General features: G+C 33.5%; 2 protein-coding genes across 2 annotated transcripts; both read left to right on the plus strand.

The window, feature by feature from the left end:
* Positions 1–297: 297 nt before the first annotated feature.
* LOC141461629 (peptidyl-alpha-hydroxyglycine alpha-amidating lyase 2-like) lies at positions 298–10,921 on the plus strand. Its single transcript, XM_074142806.1, has 7 exons — positions 298–490; positions 1,042–1,187; positions 5,663–5,861; positions 7,661–7,862; positions 9,283–9,480; positions 9,658–9,770; positions 10,723–10,921. Exons 1-7 carry the CDS (start codon positions 353–355, stop codon positions 10,834–10,836), a joined length of 1,110 nt encoding a protein of 369 aa, XP_073998907.1. The 5' UTR covers positions 298–352; the 3' UTR covers positions 10,837–10,921.
* Positions 10,922–17,495: 6,574 nt separating this feature from the next.
* On the plus strand, positions 17,496–26,564 carry LOC141461875 (uncharacterized). The gene is made up of 7 exons (XM_074143295.1): positions 17,496–17,675; positions 19,906–20,013; positions 20,926–21,050; positions 21,553–21,790; positions 22,829–23,056; positions 24,321–24,427; positions 26,266–26,564. The coding sequence occupies exons 1-7, from the start codon at positions 17,577–17,579 to the stop codon at positions 26,405–26,407; spliced, it is 1,047 nt and encodes a 348-aa protein (XP_073999396.1). The 5' UTR covers positions 17,496–17,576; the 3' UTR covers positions 26,408–26,564.
* Positions 26,565–27,035: the final 471 nt, after the last annotated feature.

Consider the following 27,035-nt stretch of genomic DNA (forward strand, 5'->3'; position numbering starts at 1 on the left):
TGTGGCCTATACTCGCCGACAATAGTTTGGAATTATTTTTAATTACATTATTGTGGCAACCAGTAAATCGGTTGACGAAAAGTCTACTTTGTAGAATGGATGGGCTGGTTCTAAGGGGGAGTTTAGCGAGTAAGCTTACACACTGTAAAGACAAACGGCCTAAGAATACTTTGTGGGAATCAGCATACAAGGAAGCGTAGTTAGCACGTACTTTTTAGTAGTATTATAGGACAGGGCTATGTTTGTAGCAACTGACGGTGGCGCGTTCAGTGTTAAAACATACCACTGTCTTCACTTTATTATTGATCGAAGTGCCGTCCGCAGTACTCTCAGCTGTGCGAGTCAAAAAACCATGGCGCCTGTATTCACCTCCTTGACCGCACTATTCGTCTGCTGTATCGTATCTAACCATGTTGATGCTACTTCGGACATACGCCAAGATTTTTACTATAAATTACGCTCAATGCTCCAGACCACCCCATTTCCAGAGGTAAATCCAAAAATATTCGTACAATTTGTTTTCAATTTCAGCCTCTTAAAAAGTAAACCTAGTATAAAATTATATATTACAAAATTTTCTGCCGATTTAATTCTATAAAATTTTAATTCTACACAATTTTATTATAGAACTAATCCTAACAAAGATATGGAACAAAATTTGAAAGCTTTCATCGCACGTTAAACACATATTTTGTACAATAACTGTGTTTTAGGGTGCCTTGCAAAATATTCTGCAGATCATAAATTACAGGCCACTTAATTCTAGCCAGTTTTACTAAAAAACTAGTATTAACCAAGATGTGAATAATGTTTGAATTATTGTAAAATACAAACAAACTGACCATACCTGACATTTTAATGTCTTGACTTCTCACCTAACCACTTTCTTAAAAGAATGAATGAATGAATAATGATGTATATTATAAATAAAAGTACAGTTGTAACACAAAATACATCTACAAAAAAATTACAAAATAAAAACAAACTGTATTATTCTTTGAAGTATTCTTAAAAGGTTTTATCTTTGTTTATGACGTCCAGGTACCGAAAGGTGTTATCTTGAGACCAGTTGAGGTTCAAGGATGGGGTAGAAATCTGACTGAACTTGGACAAGTTAGCGGTGTATCTGTGAACGCTCGAGGAAATCCAGTCATCTTCCATCGAGGTCCAAGGATATGGGATGAACAGTCAGTATTCTTTTTTATATTAACAATTATTTGTTTGTTTGTTTTTTTTTAAATTTTTAAATCAATTTTAGGTACACCGTAGTCTTGTTTAGTAATTTGCCGGCCTTCGACCTGTGTTCTCCCGTTACAGATCTTATTGTCCATCATCGGACAGTGAGCTCTAAGAGACTCCTAGGAAGAGCATAATCTAACGGCAGGCAGAACACAATATTTACCGGACTAAAACCTAGTAGAATAGAAAAATTCTGTATTTTGTGTATTAACACATTACAGGGGTTCAGTGCTAAATACTAAAAAGTAAATAAAATACATAAAATAAAATAAATTGGCAACTGACATAATAACTAAAATACCAGTTCTAATTCCAGTGTAAAAGAAAAATAATAATAATAACAATAATAATAAATAGAAAATAATATTAAAACAATACAAATATAATAATAATAAGAAATAACAAATAGTGTTCTCTGCATATAGTTTCTAAATAGTTTATTCCAAATGAATAGTTTTTAGAGCTACTATTCATTTAGAATAAACGATCTTATTTTTAGGGCTTCAATAATAAAATAGTACAATTTATTTAGATGGTCAAGAGACTCAATTATTAGCAATTTTTGGTATAAATTCATTTTATTTTTATTGTGTAGTACTTGAGGTAAATAATGTTTCCTGATAGGATCATAAATAGGGCACTGGATCAAGATATGTTCCATACTTTCTGATCTATACAGGTTACATACTGAACAGACGGAGTCGGTATTTATTGCATGATATCCACCTTTTCTAAACCATATTTTAATTAACTTATGGCTGGACACTCTTAACTGGCTAATTACTCGTAGTTTATCAATAACACAATTATATTTTAGATATTCCTCTGATACCCCCAACGCACTTATATCTCTATAAATATAACTATAGCTGGAATTGATTGCTCGCTGATCATCCAAACTAAGTACAAGGACTAAAACCTAGTATCTACGTGTCAATTGCCCTATTTCCCCTAAGACCAATTTTAAGATTTTATTTTAGTTTCTCTCATTCATTAAAACCTGCTTTCACCACCTGCCGTATTTGCAAATTTTTTATGGTACAAGAAGTGTAAATGCAGAGAAGAAAAAGGTGGTAATTAGAGAGTGTTAAGCCTGGAGTGTAAGCTGAAAACGCTTTAAGCCCAAAATTCAGGTCTTTCATTATGAGCACTTTTAATATAATTTAAGCAGTCTTGTGTTCTCTTGATGAAGGCAAAGATCTAATTAGGCCTACAGAGACTGGTATGGAATACAGGCGATAGCAAAAGATGAGGATGAGTTTACGATATAGCGGAGAGGGGGGCACCTTTGAACAGTTTTAATTTCCCGCCAAATATTTAAAACATTTATGATTGGTAATTTTCTCCATATTTTGTGGTAGACCTGTTGTATAATTGACAGAGGTTCCCTTCGTTTTCATTGTTTGGTAAAGTCAGAATTGAGGAATGTTATTTTTTGTAAGGTGGAAGTCAAAATTTTTGTAGCAGTTTTCGAAGTGTATTGTGAAGATTTGTAGTGGACAAGGTGTAAGTATTGTTAGTCCATATTAACATTTGAAATTAGTATTCTTAAATATAGTATTTACAGAAGTCTATTTGCTTGCAAAAAGTGTTGGATATTATATTTTCTTTTATGGAAGGAGAGGGGGGCACATTTCAGCATCACAGTTAAAATGTGCCCTACCGACCTGCAAGTTTGTGAATTTTTTTTTGTTTAATCGCAGAGAAGGGGAAAGTGGGTTCGAAGCTACATTAAGAAGCGCAATAAACCGAATATTTTGTTCAAACTTCCTAAACACATCACTTCGGGTACAACATCCCGAACTAGATTTCAGTGGTTTAAAGAGAAAGTAATGTAGTAGTCGAGAGAAATAACTGATAGAAGGTAGATTCAGAGTAAAGTAATATCATTTCTTTCTATTTTATATTGTGTTCAAAGCTACCCCACCAGTGGGACAGATATTAACATTTGGCACAAATGTTTAAATTAAAACATATAGATATGTACGTAAAGTACCAACTGTTTATTGATGTAGATCTGTTCAGAATACTTAAAAGTTGTAGAAAACAAAATAAAAAGGTCCAATAATAAGTTTCTATGCACTCTGTAACAGAAAATGTAAATTCTGTTCATTCTGCCCCCCTCTCCACTGATTTCTGTACCTACTAACTCTTTTGTTTCTAACGTTGTTTTCGATCAGCTTGTAGATTAGTGCAACTTGTGAAAATAATTTTTAATGTTAAGAATATAAAAGAAGGTAAATCATATCAAGGATCATCATTTTTGGCCAACATATTGCAACGTGATGAATGAGTACTATTTTTCAATTAAATAACGAGAGATATTTTTAGAATTTTTTTCTGCGACCTAGCTGAAGGTCAACGACCAACACTAATAGTTCCACTATTATATTTTTGTCTTAAATCTTTTTGTTCGAGGAGCGTACAACCGTTTCGATTGAGTGAATACAGACTTTAAGTCCATGTACGGCTATCTTAAGTGATGTAGAATACATTGCTGCTTCAGAGAACCGTGTAGGTGGCGATTTATGGTTGAAAGTGGGCTTACTTCATCTGTAAGTTTTCATACGTTGGTGCACTTCTACAGTTGGCATGAAAAGTGCTGAATCCAAGAATGGATCATATTCTGGATTACTTAATTTCCAGGCTCAAATCAATCTCCCTCAATCTTTTTAAACCAGCCTGTGCAGAAACTTGACATAAAATCGCTGTATTCAACTCAGCTAATATTTGTTTAACTTGCAGAGAATTTTTCATAAGCTGGTTCAAGAGTAGGATAGTACCTGTAGCCAATATAAAGCTTTGTAAAACTAGGTGTTAAACTGTACAAAAAAGAGTGCTTGAGGATTCAGCGAAAACTGAACACAAACTTTTATTTCACCCTAAAATTAGAGCATCATGCTTGTCTTGACTTAGCCAATTCATGTTAATGAAATGAGCTGAGAAGATCATAAAATGATGAGTTTTGATTTTTGACCGTTGTTAATTGATGATTTTGGGGAATATTGAAGCGCGGTCAATAAATTCAAAAACAGATTTGGTTTCTTCCTACCAACGTTTCGGTAAATATATTATCTTCTTCAGGGTATTGTAAAATTTGTGGAGTTACATGTTAAGCTACATCATCATAACTGTTCAACTATTCAACAGTTATACTACTTTAACATCAACAGTTATAACCATTTAACAGTTATGTTGATTTAGCTTAACATGTAACTCCACAAATTTTACAATACCCTGAAGAAGATAATATATTTACAACAGTTATGATGATGTAGCTTAACATGTAACGCCACAAATTTTACAATACCCTGAAAAAGTGTAATGTACTCGTAATTTCCTTCACTAGGCAGCGTGACCCCATGTCTTGTGACTATACGCTGAACGGCTCTTTGCTGGTTAGGGTATCGTAAGTAAAGGATTTGGGCATCATGTTCAACTGAGAAATTGGATTTTATGGAGCACATGAATAGGATCAGAAGCAAATCTCTACAAATGCTTGGGTTTGTATTTAGGTACACGAGGAATTCCTCTGACAGCCGTCACATTATATAAGTCCCTTGTAAGACCCCATCTAGAATTCGGTTCAGTAATTTGGAATCCGTTTTGCAAGGTAGATATGGCTTCTATTGAGGTTGTTCAGTTCTTTTGGTGGTTAGCTTGACGTTTAAAAATCCTTAAAGAAACCCTTATCTATTCCGATCTACAGATCACCTTCAATTTTCCTCCACTTGCCACCAGAAGAATTTATTATAACCTCTCTTTCCTCTGCAAACTTCTCCATTCTCAAATAGACTGTCCTTACCTTCTTTCTCTAATTTCTTTTAATACCTCATCCCATACTACACGACACTCTTCTCCGTTCAATGTACCATACTGCAAACATAATTACGTTTTTTACTCCCCTATTTTTCGTATGATGCGGATAGCCAATCATTTTAACTTAGATTTCATTGGCACAGATATACAAAATTTTCTAAATAAAGCCAGATGTCAACTATTTCTTTGAACTATTTGTATTGTATAAATTTGTATAATAACCTCTAAAAGGTAAAATAAAATGCTAAAGCCTAATTATATACCTAAATTATAAAGCCTAAATTATAGACTGAGAACTATTTGTATTATTTATGTTATTATTATTGCTGTTTCTGTAAATTGAATATTGATCCGTTTTTTATTTAAAAATAAAAATAAAATAAGAAGGTAATATATTTACAACAGTTATGATGATGTAGCTGAACTTGTAACTCCACAAATTTTACAATACCCTGAAGAAGGTCATATATTTACCGAAACTTTGGTAAGAAGAAACAAAATTTGTTTTTGAATTTTCCCCAAAATCAACAAGATCACATAATATAAAGCTTCGCTAATACTACTAGAAAACCTTAGTATTTACTGCATACCTTCTGCTTGCCAGATCCTTCAACAGTTCGCACTATTATCAACAACTGGAGAAAGGTGCCATCGAAGTGGATACGGTACTCACTTTGGACAAAACTACTGGCGAAGTGATTTCGTCTTGGGGTAAAGATATGTTCTACATGCCGCATGGAATCACAATCGATCACCATTCAAATACCTGGATTACAGACGTGGCCATGCATCAGGTTTTCAAGGTAACGTTAATCATTCTTTATACTCATCGTTATGATTAGGTGCAGTAGCACATAATTCGTTGTAATTTTAAAAGAAAATTTGTATGTGAATACTCACATGTCTTTTTCATAGCCAAGGTTTTAACTTTAATATTTTCCTCAAATAGCGAGTTTAACTAAACTCTTAGCTCCATTACGTTATTATTACGAAGCCCTACATTCCTACGAGGTCTTAGGCTTCCTATACAATCATTCTTCACTCATCAATCCTGAGGAACCCTTCTCCAGCCCGTAAGTTGTCATTTTCTAAATCGTCTGTCAACATAGACGAGGTCTACCTCTTGGTTATAGGCGTATAAGATGTCATGTGGCCTCCATCCTTTCTAATGGCCAACTTTTTCCCTTAATATCCTTGTTTAACATGGGATGCCAAACAATTTACAAAGATGTAAATTCTTTCTGCCTCCACCGCTGCCTTTACTTTCTTTATAAATTTTGCGAAAAAATCTTCTTTCTCAGTTCTTTTAGGATTTATATTTTCTGGCGTTAAGACACGTTTCGCTCCCGTTTAGTACATGAAGATGTTTATTGTGGCGATTCGCACCAGATCTCTCAAACAATCCCATGTTGGACATTGTCAGAAACATCCAAATGAGTTCTTAATAGCATCTCACTATCTGGAATTTGGTCTACCTCTCTTTTTAGACAAAAATATGGATACAAGTAGCTCAATTGCTTTGTCCACCTAGTCGTATCCATTCTCGCAATGTGTTCAGCCCATTGTACATTTATGTCCACTACGGTCTTTGAGCGTCAAGCTGCAAACATGTTTCTTTAATTGAAACTCTTTACAATTGTCTAATAATTTTACACTTGATTTATTGTGGTCTACCCTATATGTGGGTGTTTTCTGAATAAAAACGTTGCCCTAAATATCCAATTAATTTTTCAATAGCATCACGCCATCTGGTACTTGGTCTACCTCCCTTCGAAACGAAAAAAGTTTTTACAGAATGAATTATTGTTTTGGTTATCGGCCAAGTATGGCATCCATTATTCAAATTTTAAATACCATATGCTTTTGTCTTAGAGCTAAACTTTACTGTCTTTAAAAATGTTTGTATATGCCCAAATCTTTGACTACGTCTATTTTATTCTTGTCTGAAATCATCTTTAAATGAAATTAAATGACGGCTTTATCAGCGCAGTTTGGTTCTACATTCTCCAAAGATATGGGCTTTTTTTTTCGCTGTTACAAAATTGGGACTTACCTTACTCGCTTCTTTCCACATTTCCCACTAAGTTCTGAGTGTTCTTCTGAATTCTTATGCTATATTTGGTGGCAAGAATCACGACATCCGCAAACTGCAGATTATTTAGTTTAGGTAGATTAATTCACAAAAATTGCAGTGTTCCAAAACACTTCTGCAAGAACACAAATAAAGAGATCTTTAGCCAAGGTGACTGAAGTAAAAAGTCATTGCCGAATGATTTCAGGTTTATTTCAGCTTTGCTGTAATCGTACCAATACCTAAGTTAGAATAAAATTCGTAAAAAAACCTTTGAGAATTGATGTAAGCTGTAAACAGAAAGTCATGTTAGTGTTCACACCAGTTTATTTTGATTAATTTACTTCTGCAGTAATTTCTTTTACACTAGGTGATAATTGCACATTTTATGCATTATCTTAAGAACCTCCTCTAACCAAGAATAAGAGAAAGTAAATACTGTTTAACTATTACTAACTGCATCTAGGGTAATACTTGCAACATGTGTTCAAGGTATAAAAAAAACACCCACACACTTAACGTTGTTGGCAGTTCCCCAGAGGTTGGATCACACCTTCGCTAATATTGGGCGAACTTTTTACACCAGGACACGATGAATCTAGATTTTGCAAACCAACCAGCGTAGCCGTGGCTAGCACTGGCGAAATATTTGTCGCTGATGGATACTGCAACAGTAGAGTGCTCAAATTTAACCATAAGGGAGTATTGCAGCGTATATTTCCACAATACGAAGGTAAGACATTTTTGGATTTTTTTTTTTTTTTAATACATAAAATGACAACCTTGCTGATACTGATTGTCAATAACTAAAACCAATCAAAAAATGGAAATACTTCTGTCCAAAACATTGAAGAACATAGAAGTCTCGCTTAGTTGCTCTAATAGCTTTTCCAAGATTGTAGTAAAAATGCCACAGAGTGTCTAGGAATTATTTATGCTTGTAAAATAGTATACATTTTGGAATGGAGTAACAATATTGAAAAAATAAAGATAAATTCTGTAAATTGCTGAAGTAAGGTGAGTACTGTAATATAAGCTCTCATTTTTTTGGGCAGGAAAATAGTTCGAGTATTATTGTGACTGTATCTTCCCAAATTATTGTTTCATATTTATTTAGTAATTTTTTCAAGCCTTTAATTTTAGACCATCTAGACCAGTGGTGGCGAGCCTATGACCCGCGGGTCAGACACTGTCCCGCGCAAGCTTTTTCACTGACGCACAATTGCTAGGCAACCATTTGTTTTTTTACGCGGGTTGATTTAGATTTTCTAATTGTGTGGATAATTTATATTCTATCTGTATTTTTTTTTCAATCACGCATTGACACAAAATCAATTTAAATGCTATCTACAACTTTTAGTTTAATCATTACAGTTCTAAAACGCAAATGACTACAAAATGTATAATTTTATTCATATTTTGTTTGTTAAAAAAATCGTCAACCCAAAGCAAATAACCATATTTAGATTTTTCTTCAGATAAATCATACTTTTGTAAGGTTTTGTTCAGTTATGTTTGTAAAAAGAGCCTTCCATAGCACTTGTTTCGTCCCGTTTTACCCGTTAAGCCAACTGAATTTTAAAGATGTTTAGTTTTGAAAATATTCAATTAAAAATTTTTAAACTTAACTCTTGTGCAAATGGGCATTAGTGACCCAAGAGCTAGTACTAAAAAAAAATGAACAAAATTTGACTCACGTCTCAAAAAGGTTCGCCATCCCTGATCAAGACGCTGCAACTTTTTTTTTGGCTCGAAGTTTAGATATGGCAAAGCAAAAGGCAGTTTTATAGACGATGTGAAGCTGTGTTTGCGGTACTGGAGTAGAGAAACGCAGGCAATGATTTGTGGAGTTAAAAGATTGTGGTTGGTTTCGTGGCCAGTCAGCTAGCAGAAATCTATTTTTGCTTGGAAAATTTTGTTACATAACTGTTGCCTAAGAATTATAACTCGTATAAACTCGTAAAAATATCTACTCCAAAGCGTTAAAAAAAATGTTGGTTCACTCAGCAGTTTGGCCATAAGACTGCAGTATCTTGTTTCATATTAAGAGAATCGATTTATCAAACGGATTTTCCAGAATTCTGTACAGCCTATAGAGGTGTTTACTGAGATAAGGTACAACTCTAATCGCTAACTTCTATTTTTTTTTCCAGAATTCTTATCATTACTAGTGCCACATTCTCTGGCACTGATCGAGAAGCAAGACCTGTTGTGTGTGGCTGACCGCGAAAACATGCGAGTTGCTTGTTGGGCAGCAGAAACTGGTTACAAATCTGCGCCCAATCTTCCATTCTCTCCATTCACCACACATCAACCAGATCTTGGTAGAGTTTTTGGCATCGCAGCTTTAGGTAAGTTGATATGTTTACTAAAGAGGATTAAAAAGAGATTGACTGTGGCGAGGCCCTTCCTAATAAGGAATCACATTAACTAGAAAGGTTTTATAATGTGGAATCTTTGTGGAATATTGTTTTAATTTACTATAAATTAATTGTTTGCCTACTTATTACAATTCTGATGAATTGCAGGTGACTTAGTGTACGCTGTGAACGGGCCAACTTCTTCTCACATCCCAATCCAAGGATTCACCATCAATCCAATGGCAGAGGTCATTCTCGATCACTGGCAGCCGAAATCTGAAGTAAGCAATTGTTTTAATCTAGTCTATTACTGACAGGTGGTGTAGGTAATCTTTAGGCTCCGCTCTTGAGGAAGGAAACCTGATACGGGATCTCAGACAGCCTAAGCTATTTGAGAACGTTAGTCCTAGCCACTTCCTTTAAAAGTATAAAATACCCTTAAGGGTGCCTCACATGGGCTAATTCTATGGTAAGAAGGGAGGGTCCACTGATAGAAAACATAGGCGATAGGAAACTAAAATAAAACTCTTAAATTAAAATGAACTGAAACTATCACTTTTATTTAAAAAAATAAATCAAAATAACTGGAAGCAGGTAATGGATCTGAACCTTAAATCTATAATTCTTATACAAATAGTTACAACTTAAAATTAAAAGAAAACTATTTACAAAATAATTCCTAAACCCAATAAGAAATGTTTATTAAGCAAGTGTGCAAAGTAAATTGTTGACGATCATCATTTCATGGAGTATTGCAGTCCAACTGTGAGTCAGAGATTCCTCTAGTTTAAAATAGTAATTCAATATAGCAAACTAGTACAGCCTTTGCCATCTAGCGGATATTTCATTTACAAGACCGAAATAATTTTATGGAACAGTCAAATACATATAATTATAATTTTAATCGTGAAAAAGTAATTTTAATTGTAATTAAATGAAGAAATACGTTTAAAATAAACTTACAAAAATAATCAATTTTATTTGATAATTTGCTGTAGGCAGCATTAGAAAAATCAGATGCTTGAAAGTTTGCCCACATTTTTATTTATTTACTATGCGAATTTTCGCTAGACGGCTTGCAACCATGTGCATCTTCCTAATGTAACCGCCAGAGAGGAAAATGAAGGATGCGTTTTATTCACATTCGATACTTTTTAGTTCTGTCGACATTATATTCTTCTAGAATTTAATAAGCGAAACCGTTGCCACGCTAATGACGATATTCTGTTTTAGGAGCTGAAGAACCCACACGGGATTGGAGTATCGCCGCTTGGCGATGCCCTATACATCTGCGAAATCGGACCGAACAGAGTCTGGAAATTTGCTTTAGAAGCCAAACATATTTAAAATAATATTTTAAAAAATATCAAATATTGTATTTAAAAAAAAAAAATCAAATACAGAACAATATATTTATTTTGAAAGCAATCAATGTTGCATATAGTTTGGAATATTGAAAAATTTATTGAGCAAAAAGCGAAAAAATCCAAGCACAAATATGGTATGGAATTATGTAAAACTTTAGTTGAAAATCAAACAAAAAAATATATTTATACAATTAGGATTTGCTTATTTTACCATTCACAGATTACTTTTACGTTTGTTCGAAAGCTTACATTTGGTATTTAGTTCAGCTGCTCTACTTTCTTGTCTGTCAGAGTATAATCTGTTTTGTCTCTACTAAGGTACTGGTGGTTGTTGGTTAACCGGTGAATGATACAATAGATCAGTGGTGCACAAACTCGATTAAAATATGAGCCATTTGGTGCAACAGACAAGATTCACGCGGGCCATATCACATTGACAAATTGATTTGATAGGATGGGTTCATAACACTACCTATAATACTGTTTTTTTATTATCTTTTCGCAACTGTAAACAGTTTACATTACGTGACACTGAGAGTGTCATATCTCATCCAAACGTCACAGCAGCTAGTCAGCGCGTTTATAAAGGCACACAGGCACCAAGTAAAGCTCACGTTTATACTCGTCTTCAGTAATTAAGGAGTTGATGCGGGTTGTGTGTACGGAATCGCCGCTATCTTACCTGAGCGCTGTATCTTCATAAAAATTTTTTTTATTTTCACGTTATTTCAGAACATTGTGGGCCAAAAAGGTTACCACTAAAGCTGCAGGCGGCCAGTTTGACATCCCTGCATTACATCCTTGTGGATCGAATCTTAGTACTGTACCACTCCGAATCCAATTGTCTGAACTTAATGAAGACCTTGTTCCCCTTTGTTCATCATCAACATCAACATATATTGTCAGGCTGTACCCGTGACTTCATTACCACTGCACTGCATTCTCTGCAAATGTCAGCTTCATCGCCAAAACGGCACAAACCATTTATACTAGAAAACAAATAAAAGACACTAAAAGATCTATATTATTAGGATCTATAGAATGATAATCTATAAAACCTTTTATCTTTTAACTGGATATCTTTTGGAAGGATGCTGCAATGATAAACGCCTCAGAAAACGAGATTTTTCTTTAGCCCTTAATCATCCTAAGTACTATCAGACGCTGTACCCTCAGCCGTTAATCTCTATAGTAATTTTTAACTATAGCCGTTTGCCAGACAGGAACAGCATATCCTAGAATAGAAGATAGTATCTGGCAAAGATACGAGTATATCTGGCTAGCTCTGTGGTGATCAACGATGTCATGAACATCAAGAAAAATTAAATAAGAGGAAATTACTACAAAATAAAATAAAATTAGATTAAATTAAAAACTACGATCATTAGTTTTATATTAGTTTAAGCGGAAGAGGTAGCTGAAATTACGTTAGTGATAAAAGCAGATAATTTTATTATAATATTATTTCAGCATTATTACAAAATTGTTATAATGAATATTAATATATTTTTTTTAAAGAAAAAATGATTAATAAGAGATGTTAGGAGTGATTTTGTGACGCGAGAGAGAAGAGTGGAGAAATATGATTGAGGAGGCTAGTGCCCTTCATGAACTGTAATGCCTAGAAATAAGAAGAAATGTTGGAATTAGTACATATGATTTAATGAAATACAAATATGGGATTAATTACTAATTATTTAAAAGCAAAGATTGAAGCTTCTGAGATTAATAAGATGGAATTCGCAAGGGTCATATATGTCATTTGAGAAAAACGAAATCTGATCCGAAACTTTGAATCTGAAGCTGGAAGAAGATGTAAAAGATTTAGAAGGGGAACATTTGACTGCTGATTGTTATCTCCTTAACAAAAACTTACAGTTTAAAAAGTTAAGTATAAGGGTTGATTAAACGCCAAAAGGTACACAAATCAGCAAGTACCCAACATTTCATTCAAGCTTAGTTGATATAATTTAAGTAATTTTGCTGCATTAACTTTTCCTTCACATTTTTTAGAATTTATTAGATGCCACAGATGCTGGCCAGTTCGTTCATAATATTATTTGGTTATAATTATGATAAAATGTATATTATATCTTCGTTTTTAAATAGGTACTTTATTTTAACTCTATTCCAAATTATTCTTCTGATTTATCTTTAATATGCCCTTTATTCTGAAGTTGTCACATCTTATACATGCATGTTAAAGTAGAAAAAGACAAACTTAGAGTCGGCTACTGTTTAAATTTGAATCACGGGGGATTTAAAACAATATTTCAGACTTGAATTCGTCTTACCGAAATATTCGTGAGCACAAATAACACACAGTTAATAACAAGTAGATTATTCAACAACAATTATTCATTTCTCAATTGTAATTTAATTTTACTTACAGTAAAATACTGGAATAATTAGCTGTCCTAAAAATATGCATATCTTATTTATTTTATATTACATAACATGTATATAACATTGTGAGAAGAACAGCTACATAGAGAGTGTGATTGAAGAAAACTATATTATTTGCGATAAAGCCAGATAATTATTACCTATTATTATAAACGTTTGACTACTTCATAAAATAACAATTACTTTAATCGAAGAATAAACTTAAACAGATGATTTTTATTAAAAATAAAATAATCGAAATCATTGATGTATGTTGGTGTAAGCATTTTTTTAAAAAAGTTTTTAAATTTTGTAGCCTCGTAATTTTTTTTATTTTTTATAACGTTTTCTTTTTAACCTGTAATTAATAGTTTGATTATTATAGATTAATAGATATTAAAGTCAATCTACAGTGCTACTTGAACAAATATTTTGTAGATGAAAATGGCCAGCATAAGGGTCTGTGACATCTAATAAATTCTAAAAAATGTGAAGGAAAAGTTAATGCAGCAAAATTACTTAAATTATATCAACTAAGCTTGAATGAAATGTTGGGTACTTGCTGATTTGTGTACCTTTTGGCGTTTAATCAACCCTTATACTTAACTTTTTAAACTGTAAGTTTTTGTTAAGGAGATTTTTGTACCTTTTGGATAGATTTTCATTTTTGTCTATTTTGCTAAGTTACATATCTGCTTTACTGTTTTTTTTAAATTTGGAATAAGCAATTCTATCATTATAACCTGATAAGGTGTTAAGTAGGAACCGTAACTACCACTGGAGAGATCTTTTTAAAGAATGATTATAGTTGCGGTCCCCAAACAATCCTCAATAACAATTTTTTTGAGAAAGCCTTTTTATATAAAATAGGAAGGTATTTGTACGTAAAAAGCAAATTTAAACTGCGATTTCAGACCTTCCTTTTAAGAGAAGTAAGAAAAATAAACGGGCGATTACAGTACTTCTCCCTAAAAGGCAAAGAGGCAAAGATTTTGAATCGAACGACAATTCATTAATGTAAATAGGTTCACCCATTGATAATTTTAACGATTGCAGTACTTCCTCTTAGTAGGTGTAAAAGCATGATGGCACTTCATAGCCATATAGAGGAGCTTTAATCACTTCTTCGTGCTAAATTTTATCAAAATCGGACAAAGCGTTATAGAAATATTGGTAATAATAGTTTTAGAAAGGGCCTTACTTGGGTGGGGCAAACTCCCCTCCATATGAGGCATAGCGACGAAACTTTTAAAGTGCAAATCTGTACAAAATTTCGATTCGAATGACACTTCATTCATGAAAATCAGTTCACTTGTCGATAATTTGAAACGATTGCTATACTTCCCCTTAACTAGTGTAAGAGCAGATCGCCGCTTGAATGTTACGTAGGGGAGCCCTAACTCTATCATCCTACCAAATTTTATCAAAATCGGGCTAAGATTTACAGAGTAATTAGTAATAATAATTTTGAAGGGGGCCTTACATAAAGGGGGCTAACTCCTCTCCCATTCGGTGTACAGCGTCGAGACCCCCAAAAGGCACATCTACATAAAATTCCGAATCGAATGTCACCTCATTCATGAAAATCGGTTCTCGCGTTTAGGCGCTACGTAGTTTACAAAAAAGGTAACAACAACAACAACAACAAGAAGAAGAAGAACAACAACAACAATTTCTGAAAATGCCGTTTTTGCTCATTTTCGGCAACTTTTTTCTCGAAATCTATTAGGTCTTGGGGGTTGCAAAAAAATTACAGTTATAAAGGAGGATTTGCCCTATATTTTAAAGAAAATTTGGGAATTTTATCTTTTATAGAAAAAGAGAAAAAAATTGTCAAAGTTGGGTGTTTTTTAACGTTACGCTTTTTCGTGCACTTTTTGACGATCAACCCTTATACAACTGTCCTACCGGACAGTTTTAATGAATAGTGATTTTTAGAAATTCAGGCTGTAGCCTAAAAAGTTTGTCCAGACTAAGATTAAGTAAATTAGTTTTGCCCCTGATTCGTCTCCTCTCATCAACTACCACTCCGTTCTCTGCTGAGAAATATAATAAGAAGAATAAAATTTATAATTTTCTCATTTCCATTGTTTGTTTTTTCACATGGAATTAGAAATACTCATTTTAGAAAAAAAAAAAACAATGCTATATACTCCCTCCTGTGCACTACCACAGCTTTCGTACGGTTACGTATTTCCACAAAACAAAAATAACAATTAAAATAAAATGTGGTTAGGCCACTGTGCTGGATAGAATCAAAGAAATTAAATTATTGTAATTCCCACCTACTGTGAAAGGTTAGAACATGATGTTAGAAAAACTAGTAATCTAGGTGCTGCTGCAATCTAGAAGCCTTAAGTAGAACTAATTAAATTAAATAAAACCAACTTAGTTTATTGGAAGAATTTGCCGAACTTCTATTTTCTAAACTAGGCAACCTAACGTGTATGATCAAGTACTGGCTCAGAAAATGATTTTTTTAAAAAAAAAGAAGAAGAAATTTCTGGTAAAATTAGCATACTTTCTATTTTTCTTTTTTTTCTGAATTCTACTTTAAAAACTAGGCAACCTAATCTGTATAAATAGTGTTATAAAAAAAGTCCTAGCATAAGAATAAAATTTTAGAAGTAAAAAACATGAATTTCAAGTAAAACTAGCAATGATTTACCTTTGCATAAAGGGTAAGTCTTCATTTGGAAAATAACATGTAAAATACTAGAGAAAAACACCGAATTGGCTTCCAATTCGTCTAGATTTCTACTTTTTCTGACTTGGTCACCTGTTTTTAGGGACAGGGTTAAAATAAACATAAAGTATAGAGTCTTCATTTATGACTAGCATAAAAATAATTTATTACCTAATCCCACCATAGTAATGGAAAGTTAGAAGCTGAAACTAAGGCATTTCTAATTAAACGAGCTTAGATTTTGCAATGTTTTTCTTTATTTCTGAACCTCTGCCTCCATAAGTAGCCGACCTGCTGAATATTACCCCACCAAGGAATATATATAGAATATTAGAACATGGAAATAAGGAATTTCTACCACTACTAGGGTAGATTTTCTTTTTTTTCCAGAACCTCTACATTCAAAACTATCAGAAGTAGGTTACATTATCCATTTTAGGCATAGAAACAGAATGATAGAAAGAGAAACGAAAGAATTTCTAGTAAATTAAGACATGTTTACTTTTTCGCCGTTTTTCTGAACCTCTATACCCACAAACAGCCGACCTATAATCATGACCTGAAATAAAAGAGGAATGTTAGAACGTATTATTAAGTAGTAGTAATAGTCTTTATTGAATTTTAATACCTTGCATACTACATATTTTTTCTTATTTACAAATGTAAATAAGGCAATGACCATGGTCATAGACCGTCGGTAGAGTCGTGTTAAGAAATTATGGAAAATTATTAATTAAATAAACAAAACCAATTTGATTCCAATATACATATATGGATTAAATAAAACAGCACTAAGTGAGACAAAGTAAAAAATAAGAAGAAAGAAAAAAACTCCTCTATAAAGTAATATGAGAAATCTATTAAAAGGAAAGATAATGTAATCAAATAAATCTAGAACAAAAATAAGAAAATTAACTGAATTTTAACACTTATTATTTTCCGTATTGCTGCTGCTACAATGAATATCTATTTTGTTATTATTTAAATTGAATTTTCTTAATTAACATTTTGGAAGTTTATAAATAATTGTATAAATTTTTACAAAAAAAGTTCCAAATATGACATTCCATTCAAAACATTAACCACATCCATTTCTGATGATTCGAAATTTCCAAAATATTTCAACCTTATATTTCTCAGTCTGGGACAGACGGCAAAAAAAGGTGATATGTTCGGTGGATTATTAAACCATTACACAGATGACTCCAGCACTCCTGGTTAGCTGATTTCGACTAAAAGCTTGGATTGATTTTGTCCAATCAAAATATTTATTTGATTTTCATTTTTGCTTTATATAGTATATAATATAGCGAAAATGAAATATTATATATTTTATATGTATAATATAGAATAGAAAAATTCTGTATTTCGTGTATTAACATATTACAGGGGTTCTGTGCTAATGACATTTAGATAATCTTAAAATTAATAATAATGTCAATACTAAAAAGTAAATAAAATACATAAACTCAAATAAATTTGCAACTGACATAATAACCAAAATAACATTTCCGTATAATATATATGTATAATATAATTCTTTGCTAATGGTTCAAATTTGAATTGGCGTTGCTAAGAGACAATATCATTCTAATTTGTTCAAGAATTAAAAATATAATATTATAAAATTTAATTTTGCATACAATTAAATGGCCTGCCGAAGTAAAAGGGATGGTCAAGGGATAAACATTGTCTGTGAAACATTTGATCATCACAACGCTGCATGCTGCTCTAAGCAGACTCAAAACGTAAGTCAACCAGTTTTGATTTCTTCTTTCGCTTTACATTATCTAGCAATCACGCATTCATCACTGCAATAAGATGTACTAGAATGTTTTTCGTCTGTGAACAAGAAACATTTCTCAAAAAATGATCATGTATAGAACATAGCCCCGAAGCGGACTATTCGGGCTGAAGTTTGAATATGTTTACTATTCCCTCAGTCTATAATCTACATCACTGCCATTGAACCTAATTGCTACGAACATAAGGAATCATATGTGTGGTTTGATTAAATTTGTGGATGGCTTCAAATAACCGTGCAATTAACTTAAGCTTGTCTCCCGGATAGCCTATTTTCTGTCCACCTCTAGCTACGCCTTCCGATTTGATGTTCAACTAGTATCTCTTGTTTATCTATAGTTTTCTTCCGCAATCATTTCCTCTGCCAATTCTCTAACTTAGATACTGTTGAATTTCCTAGGAATTTCTTATAGTTTGATTCCTTCATTTATTGCGCTTAGATTCCCTTCGATGTAACTGATAAATCTCATTTCGGCAAACGTAAAATAACTTGTAATACTATCAAGCATGGTCTACGATTCTTTCCATACTTAATAGAGGTAAATCAATGTAATGGAAGAAGGTAGTTATGATTTGTTCGCTTATTTCTCTTTCATCGGCAACAGTGTTACTGATCAGATTGTAGACTGTTGGCTTCAATTGTCATACTCCACATTTCTTCTGGAAAGATTCTTGAGTGCTGCTTATGTAACCTATTTTACTTAGCCACAACTTAGGATCCCTCTTTATTGGGGACTTCGAACTCAATTCGACTCTGAAGATTCTCTTTCGGACCAAATTATTTGCATTAGTTTTACATTTGTTATTAATTCTGAAACTGTGTCAGTTAAAATAGTGGTTGCGAAATGCGCTATTAGCATTCATTTATTTAGTTTCATCATCTTAAGTATCTCTTTAACAAAAACTTTATAAAAAGTTAAGTGTAAGGGTAAATTAAACTCTAAAAGGTATACAAAAATATTGCTATTTATACGTGCTATAGAGGAGACTTTTTTCTAAATTTTAGTAAAGAATTCATTGAATTCTGAACAATACAAAGAGAGGTTTGACATTTGAACGAATTTAAAAACCTCCAATATTTAACCTTCTATATCTCATAAACTATAATCACTAAACTATCGCAATTTATACCAGACCTTTCTCTACAATTGGGTAAAAAATTCATTGAATTCTGAACAATACAAAGAAAGATATAGCGGTTTGAAATTTGAACGATTTGCATAATCTCGAAAATTTAACCTTCTATCTCTCAAAAACTATTATCACTAAAACATTGCTATTTATACCAGTTATGTAATGAACTTTTCTCTACAATTTGGTAAAGATATCATTAAAATCGGAAGAATAAGAAGAGAAATACAGAGGTTTGAATTTGCTATTTGTACCAGAAATAGAGTAGACATTTCTCTACAATGCGGTAAAGAAATCATTAAAATGTGAACAATACGAAGAGAGATATAGAGATTTGAAATTTGTACGAATTTGGAGAAATTATTACTCAATCGTTTATGAGCTGGATCGATGGAGGATTTAGTTAGTTCTTTTAATAGCAAAGATAAATCTGCCAGATCTACCAGAGCTAAAACTGCACCTCAATCTGCAAATAAATCAGGATCAGCATTCTGAATTCTTATGATTTTTGCTTTAATACACTATTGCACCGGATAAAAAGGTGAAAATTGTTGTCTTCATTACCTTCTATCTACATTTATTCAAAGTAAAAAGTCAAGATAAAAGTTGTAGTAGTCAAATGGTCATTTGCAACGTTTTGATCCAGCAAGATAAAGCTTGGCAGACACATCTCCCGTCAGATTTAAAAAGAAAATTGAAGAACTTGATCAAGTCTTCAGCACTGAACTGTTTCATTCCTTTAGTCCATTCTTCGTTCCAACCGATTTGTTTTGCCGTCAGTGGTACATTTTCTGAGCCAAAGAAAATTTAAGTAACTTCTTAAAAATGGTGTTTAGGAATTGTTTTTTATTGCATATCAAACGTGTGGTACGATAGTTCTTGCAAAACCCATTCCAATCTCAGCATGTTGGGCTTGACTTGTTATAGTGGTTCTTGTTAATTAAACTAGATCCTTATATTTTTGGCTAGTTAGAGTTAATAAGTTGTAATAATAATAAGTTGAAGTCACTAATGAGAAAAATTCAATATTATTTTCAATTTTAGGCAAGACCAAGCGCATCTGTTGGTACAGATATGCCAAGTGGACCTTATAAGTCAACTATCGCGTCCATAGCAGAAATAGGAGAAGTCCCAAAGCTTTCTACGACATGGGTAATTGTTCAAACACATTAAACACTGCCAGTAGTATGTACGCTTTAGCAGGTAGTAAAAATATTATTGAAATTTGGTAAAATTGTGATGTAAACAGAACATAGAAATATAAAATTCATTAACTGGCTTCTATCTACCTTGCCTGAAATAATCATTTGTCTCTCTGGCACTAACACACATATTCATATATTTACAAAGCTTGTTTGTTTTATTTTTTTCACTTCCACCTTTCGAATAAATTTGAAAGGAATTCTTCGCTTTGCATTACATTTTTATAAATTTAATTTTTATTTACACACTATATAAAAATTCAGTATTATTATTTTCTTTAGTAATATTTTTATTGTATTTAAGGCGCGTCAATATCTGAGGTCATTGGTGCCCGGAGCTTTTTCCAGTGCTCTGACGGCCTCTGGTCACTGTTCTCTCTTTACAGATGACACTTTCCATCATCAGACAGTGAGCTGTAAGAAGCTCTGAGGAAGAGAAAATCTAAGGTCCAGCAGCTGGATTCGAACCCGTGATCTACGCGTTAGGATCCAGTTTTCGCTTGTAGTTATTAACATTGTTAATTATTTTTATTATTACTATAACACCTTGTACTTTGCCTTAAATCAGTAACCGATGTACTACTTCTATTATATAAAGGATCATAAAATAATGCTTGTTAGACACAGGCCAGTTGCTTACTTGTTGTCAAAGAGATAACAATGTTACTGAGCTATGGGTATGGAACTGGCTCGGCAATAACACAACTAACCTACCAAATTAAGCATTTTCAAAGATGAACAAACATCCACTTAAATAATATTCAACAAATTGCTGATTTATGCGTCTACTTTATTAATTGATTCCAAACACTTAGCGTGGCAAAGTTCTATCCTAATGCCATAGCCCTGATTTCTGTTGTAGGCCAAAAAGCAGAAAACACCATTGGACAACAGTAGCAAGAATTCACTTCCGTTAATCGTGAACGAAGACTGCTTTAGACAACAATCGACGTTGTGTCTCCATAAACAAGCGACATCGTATATTACGTAAGTTCTGCAATAGATGATGCATGAAAAATAATAGTTTTTCTATAAGAAATCAATTTTTGTCTTCCCTGACCGACTTTTGAGGGAAGTTTTGCATTCAAGCAGATTTTTTTATTTTCAAGTTTTCACTGCTAACATTCGTTTTGAGGTTCCCTGTGTACGGAAAAGTGATTTTTACAAATATTAAAATATTTTCATAAAAATACACTTGATTATCTAGTCAGGTATTTACATGGAGAAAATTAGAGGTGCTTTATGCTACATTATTCTCTCAATAAGAGAATTTAATTATTAATATCCTAATCTATTTATCTTGACTTTTTATTTTACTCATATGTATTTATTTGTTATTATTTCTTACATATATATTCACAGTAGAAGTAGCGAACATTTTAGTTTACATTTCTGTCAGTATTTGTCATTGAATATCTATGTTGATGTCTTAATGTTGGTATGTTTAAATTTTATAAACTATTAACATAATCATTTCCGTTACTCACAGTGGTGAAGACTCACAAGTTGCGCGAGAAATAGAACATCAGCGAAACATGTTTTTAAAACAGCAGCAATGCGAACAAATCAAAGAAAAGGATGAGCTAAGACGTGCGAGGAAATTGGCAAATGAAGAAATGCAAGTAGACGCTGAATATGAGAGTATGTTCTTCAACAGATGTTCTAAACTGGAACAAAATCTCAGACAGGAAGAAAAGTATAGGATCCAGGACTTCAATAAACTTCTGGTAATAACTGGTCAAGTCATATTCTTTTATATCAACATTGAGATTAGACTAATATTAATAAGAAATATTGAAATAATAAAATTTAAACTAATATTTATGATATTAAAAGCGGGAATCTAAAGAGGTGGGGAAGCCACCAACACTCAGAAATACCAAAAGATTAGACAACAAAATATCCCTATATTTGCAATAAAGCAATAGTATAAAATCATAGTAATGAGGTCTAGACCAGGAAAGAATAATTAAAATGACACAGTTTTGTCCCTTCATAATTAGACATATAATTACAATAGCACGTACTTGGCTTTTCATTACAATTTATGTTCCCTCGCAATTATAACACAGATTCATAATTTGACATGGCTTTAGACTTGGCCACGGACTGACAATATTCATATTCATCACATAATAAAGACGTTTTTAAGGGGGACAATACTTGTTCTTAAGATAACAGTAAAATGAAAGCTGCGGGTACTTTTTAAATCGATTTCCCTTACTTGTAAAATAAACAATTAAGGGAATTGAAAGACTCCGACCTGCTTGAAAAGTAGTAACAAATGCATTGTCGCTTTCTTACAGCATTGGAGGGAAATTTGATTTATGAGTGTGGTTAATTGGAAGAGTTATAACCAAATGAGAAGTGAAGAATACTTCTTATTGAAATATTCTACAAACTATTTGAGTATGTCAGGAATATGTTAACTTTAATTTAAAATATATATACAAAAAGTTAGTAAATATGTAATGAATATTTGTAATAAATAATAATAGTAAGGGTAAAAATGAAAAATAAAATAGAAAATCTACATCTAACCTTTCTTTAAGAAACCTTAATAGATGTATATTTCCGCACACTCATGAATAACACTTCCGAAAACAAGTTTCTGTGTTTCTACTAGGAAATTGAAAAATATTAATCCACTATTCAGTAGCGTACATTATTAGAATATCTACTGCATAACAAGCAGCGTCTTCATGGCTGCAGTCTACTTAAACTTTAAGCTGCTCTTTATCAACTGTAATTATTAATGCTTTCAGGCAAAACAAAAGAAAATCGAAAAAGCTACTGAAAAAGCCAACAACGTGGCAATGAACATGGCACATATGTACAACGTACTCACCTCGGACCTGATGATGGAAAATGCCGCGGGGGCATCAAGTGCGTTGGGTGAGGGTAGACTGCGCCGTGGCCAGTTCAAGGGCCAGACCGAAGTGGACCTTGCAAACCTCAAAGCCTTTCAATTGGAACAGATTTCCCAGAAAAAGGTAAATGTTATTCTTGCTAACTATTCATTTTGATATTCTTTAAAGATCCCAGGTTATTACAATGTACAGATGTACATTCTTCCCGTCTAACCCGTTTCTGCCTCAGTACATGGGTTTCTTTAAGGTCCGTTTCTATCCATTCGGATATACCAGAACCCCTGTCGATTTACAAGAGGAGGTTGTCACCACCACGGAGAGGCTAAAGTGCTAGGTCTTACCGTGGCAGAAGTGCCCATCCAGGCACTCCCCCGCATGGCCACCGCGGGGCGGTTTGAGATCACGCTCAACCAGCGCGTGGGACCAACCTCCGTTGGCCACCACTACCAGATCGTAGAGAAGGCTACTCTACTTTAGCTCTGGTCAGCAGCGCCTTCTAGCGAAGGGCACTCCTTTGGTCAAGCAATGGCAGAGTACTCATTTATATTACGGTGTACGGTTACCTCCCGTTCAGCTCATGTCCTGGGGAGAGCGAAGCTCTTGGTTAACCAACGGCCATTACGAGTCCTACCTCAATCGCAAGCAATTGGGCTTGGAACCTGTCGTTTGCGCCCGTAGTTCAGTACTTCGCTATCCAATCTTTAGCTGCATGACTGATCGCACGCCTGATGACTTACTACTTGCCATCTACTGATTTTAATCCGTTGCCTCAGGGGTCAGGATACAGTAGGTATCCCAGGGAAATTTACAGACAACCTTGCAAGGGGAAAGGAAGGGAAGGGACCGGGATGGAATAGAATCCCCAACCTGGAGAACCAGTTGCTGTCTGCATTCCTTCTGGGATGGGCTATGGTGTCGCCACATATCTACGCCACCCCAGGCTCCCACATTCACACAATAAATACATTCACACCTCCAACCATCTTAGAGATGGAGTACTCTATATTCATCCATCTTACCGCCTCTAACCTAATCAGGTACAATCCTATGCCTAAGCGGAAAAACTAATTTTATGGTGTTTTGGGAGGGAAGAGGTGACTCCAAATTTTAAAGCGTTCTTGGGCCTTGATGGTGGCATGGCTTTTGATGACGTTCCGAAAACAGTTTCTATGTTTCTACTAGGAAATTGAAAGATATTATACTTCATGTACTTCTTACTAATCACTTAACTGCGGAATGTAATTTGTGGCACACCGGACAAACTACTTACATGAGAATAACACATGTTCAGTAAAATTCAGTACTTGTAGCGTTTTCCAGTAACAGTAGTTATCAGAGAAAGTCATGTGTTTGGCCATACAAGATTAAATAATTTTTCCTCGTTTAGGTGCATAAAGAGGTTGAAGAAATGCTGGAAGGAAGCTTTAATGAAATTCAAGACACCTTAATGCATGAGTACAACATCGAAAAAAAGAAGCTTGAGAAGGACAAGAAGTAATTTCTTACATTTTCTTACTCCTCTGGTCCCCGAAAAAACCAAAAGTGGTTTTTAGAACTTAGTTTTAGTGCAAATAAGTTGCATAATTCATAAACTAAAAAAATCACAAAACGTTAACTAAACAATTAGTACAGATTTCGCGAAGGGAACCTCGACAACAACCTTTTGGTCAACATCTGTTGTCCGCAAGTGGCCATTTTACGGGATTGATTTTTCAGTATATTTTCTCAAAAATGACTCATCTTTAAAATCATCTTTAAAACTCGTTCAGTAACTAGTCATTTGCATTTATTCTAGAAGGAGTTATGAGGTAGCTAGAAGATGTTTGGCTTCACCACTAAGTGCTTAACTTAATGAGTGTTCTGCCATTAGAGCTCTATTGTCAATTTCGGATTTAATATTTAAAAAAGTGGCTAAAATTTTTCTTGTAGTCCCTGTATAATATTAATGGAATTTAAAAGCATTGCTAGAATTTTAATTTTAAGGAATAAAAATTAACCAGAACGGCGACTTCACTTATCAAGGCCCAATTGAAGGTGTGATTGCGATCAGGGGTGTCAGGGTTGAGAACGAAGCCTTCCAACCATAAGGCGCCCCATCAAAATAAATAGCTTTTCCTGATAATCGCGCGCTTGGAAGAGCATTGTGACTTTTTCCTGCTTACTTACCAGTGTTAGAAGGGAGAGGTATTTAGGCACCAAGATTAGGGACGCTTATCTCAATCTGCTGCATCTTTCTGGAGCCAGGTCCATTACCAGGTTTGTAGCTTAAGAACTGGATACATTCTCCCTAGATGACTTCGGAAGGGATATTTGGCACCAAGGAATGATTCCAATCAGCCAGCTCTCCAATCTCTAGTATTTCTCTAGAGCCAAAATAGTTGCCAGGCATTGAGGAAACTTCTTAATTTGGGGTACCAACTCTGGAATATCTGGGGAACAGCGTTGTTAGAAGTTGTTCATAGTGAACCTGAGAGTTGTTAATCTGGATAGCGATTCCATTAATTTAAGGGAACCATCCTCGGAACGTTTAGGAAAGCGTGAGTTGTAATAGGAAGTGAGTACCTCTAACTGCGGCTCCCATCACGCATCACGCATATCTATTATTTTTAAAATTGACGCTAATTATTTTGTCGCTGAATAGTCTAAATTGCCTGAGAACGGAGAGCTTTGAAAACGGCAAACAGATAATTGTTACAGGAAGTAAAATTAGGTAACATTTTGAAAAATTGCACTATAGATAGAAGAATGAACTCTATTCTATTTTCGTCTCAATTTTTCATTGAACTATTCATTTAGTTGTCGTCTACTTTGTTTGAGGAGGATGACACGCAAAATAGTGTGCACTGTTCTAACCAAACCTCACCTAGATCAAGACACCCGTAATAAATAGTTTGATTTGGCTGACCTAATTGTTGAAGTTTCTGAAAAATTGTCGAAAACGATTCCAATAATCTTTATTAAACTTAGCGCGTTAATAACTTGTATCGTAATCTATACATTTTTTGGAAATATTTTTCCAGTAAAAATTTTCCGAATATAATGAGGCTTTGGGGACTATAATACATCTTGAAAATATATTTCCGAATTTGGTGGTGGCAACGTGCAACGTGGTGAAATTAGTAACGTTTACATACCTGAAAATTAATAAATATAGGATAACTTCAAGCAGCTAAGTATTTATGGTTAGTGGCAGATAATTATACACGTCCAGTAAAATTCAGTACTAATAATAAAGTTTTCAATAAGAACTGTAATAATCGCAGTGGGAAAAAAATCGTGTGAGTTTTCATACTGGATATATTTTTAGTTTGTGATTTAATTTTGACTTTCAGAATACAGCTAATGCAGTTGCAGCAAGAAAATTTAAGATTAGCGAATATACAACGATTGGCTCGCAAAGAAGCGGAGTCGCGTGCTCGTGACAATATCCCCTCTGAGGAGTATTTCAACCATTTTGGAAGAAGTATGCGTTAACCGAAGAAAGATAAGCTTGAGACCTGAAGTAAAATTCAATCCTGAAAAGAATAACATAAAAGAAGTAGATATTTTATGGTACCAAAATTTTTATGAGCAGAAGACTGATAAGAATATTTCTTTTTTGTATTTTGTTAGAAAAATTTTAAATAAGAAATATGTACAAAAAATAATGAAATAAAAATGTTAAAAAATACTGTGTTGGCTTTAATGAAACAGTTTTAACTGTGCTTAAATACGTTTTGCTGTGTATAAGAAAGGAAATAGAAAAAATCTTTTTTTTTTTTAATCCTGTGTACGCTGCTGATATAGGACCATTTGGCATCTTACTGCTCATTGAAGATTAAAAATAAGTCTATGTTTTCAAACTCAATTAGAATAAAGTCTTTATTCTTCTATTAAATTTTCATTATCGTTGGTGCGGATAGCTGGACATTCCCTAAAGCGGCGTCCATATTTCCCAAATCATATACTTATAAAAATAATTCAGTTTTAGAAAAATGATACGAACGCCATACTTCTAGGAAAAATAATTACAAATATGAAGCTGCCCCTGCCCTTGAAATATTTTTGTTGTATAACTATCGAAAGATACGTTTGTAGTCGATTTTAAATTTTGGAAAGAAAT

The sequence above is a fragment of the Rhodnius prolixus genome, unplaced genomic scaffold (assembly GCF_049639745.1).
Source record: "Rhodnius prolixus isolate KJV_2025 unplaced genomic scaffold, Rpr scaffold_12, whole genome shotgun sequence".
Classification (NCBI taxonomy): domain Eukaryota; kingdom Metazoa; phylum Arthropoda; class Insecta; order Hemiptera; family Reduviidae; genus Rhodnius; species Rhodnius prolixus.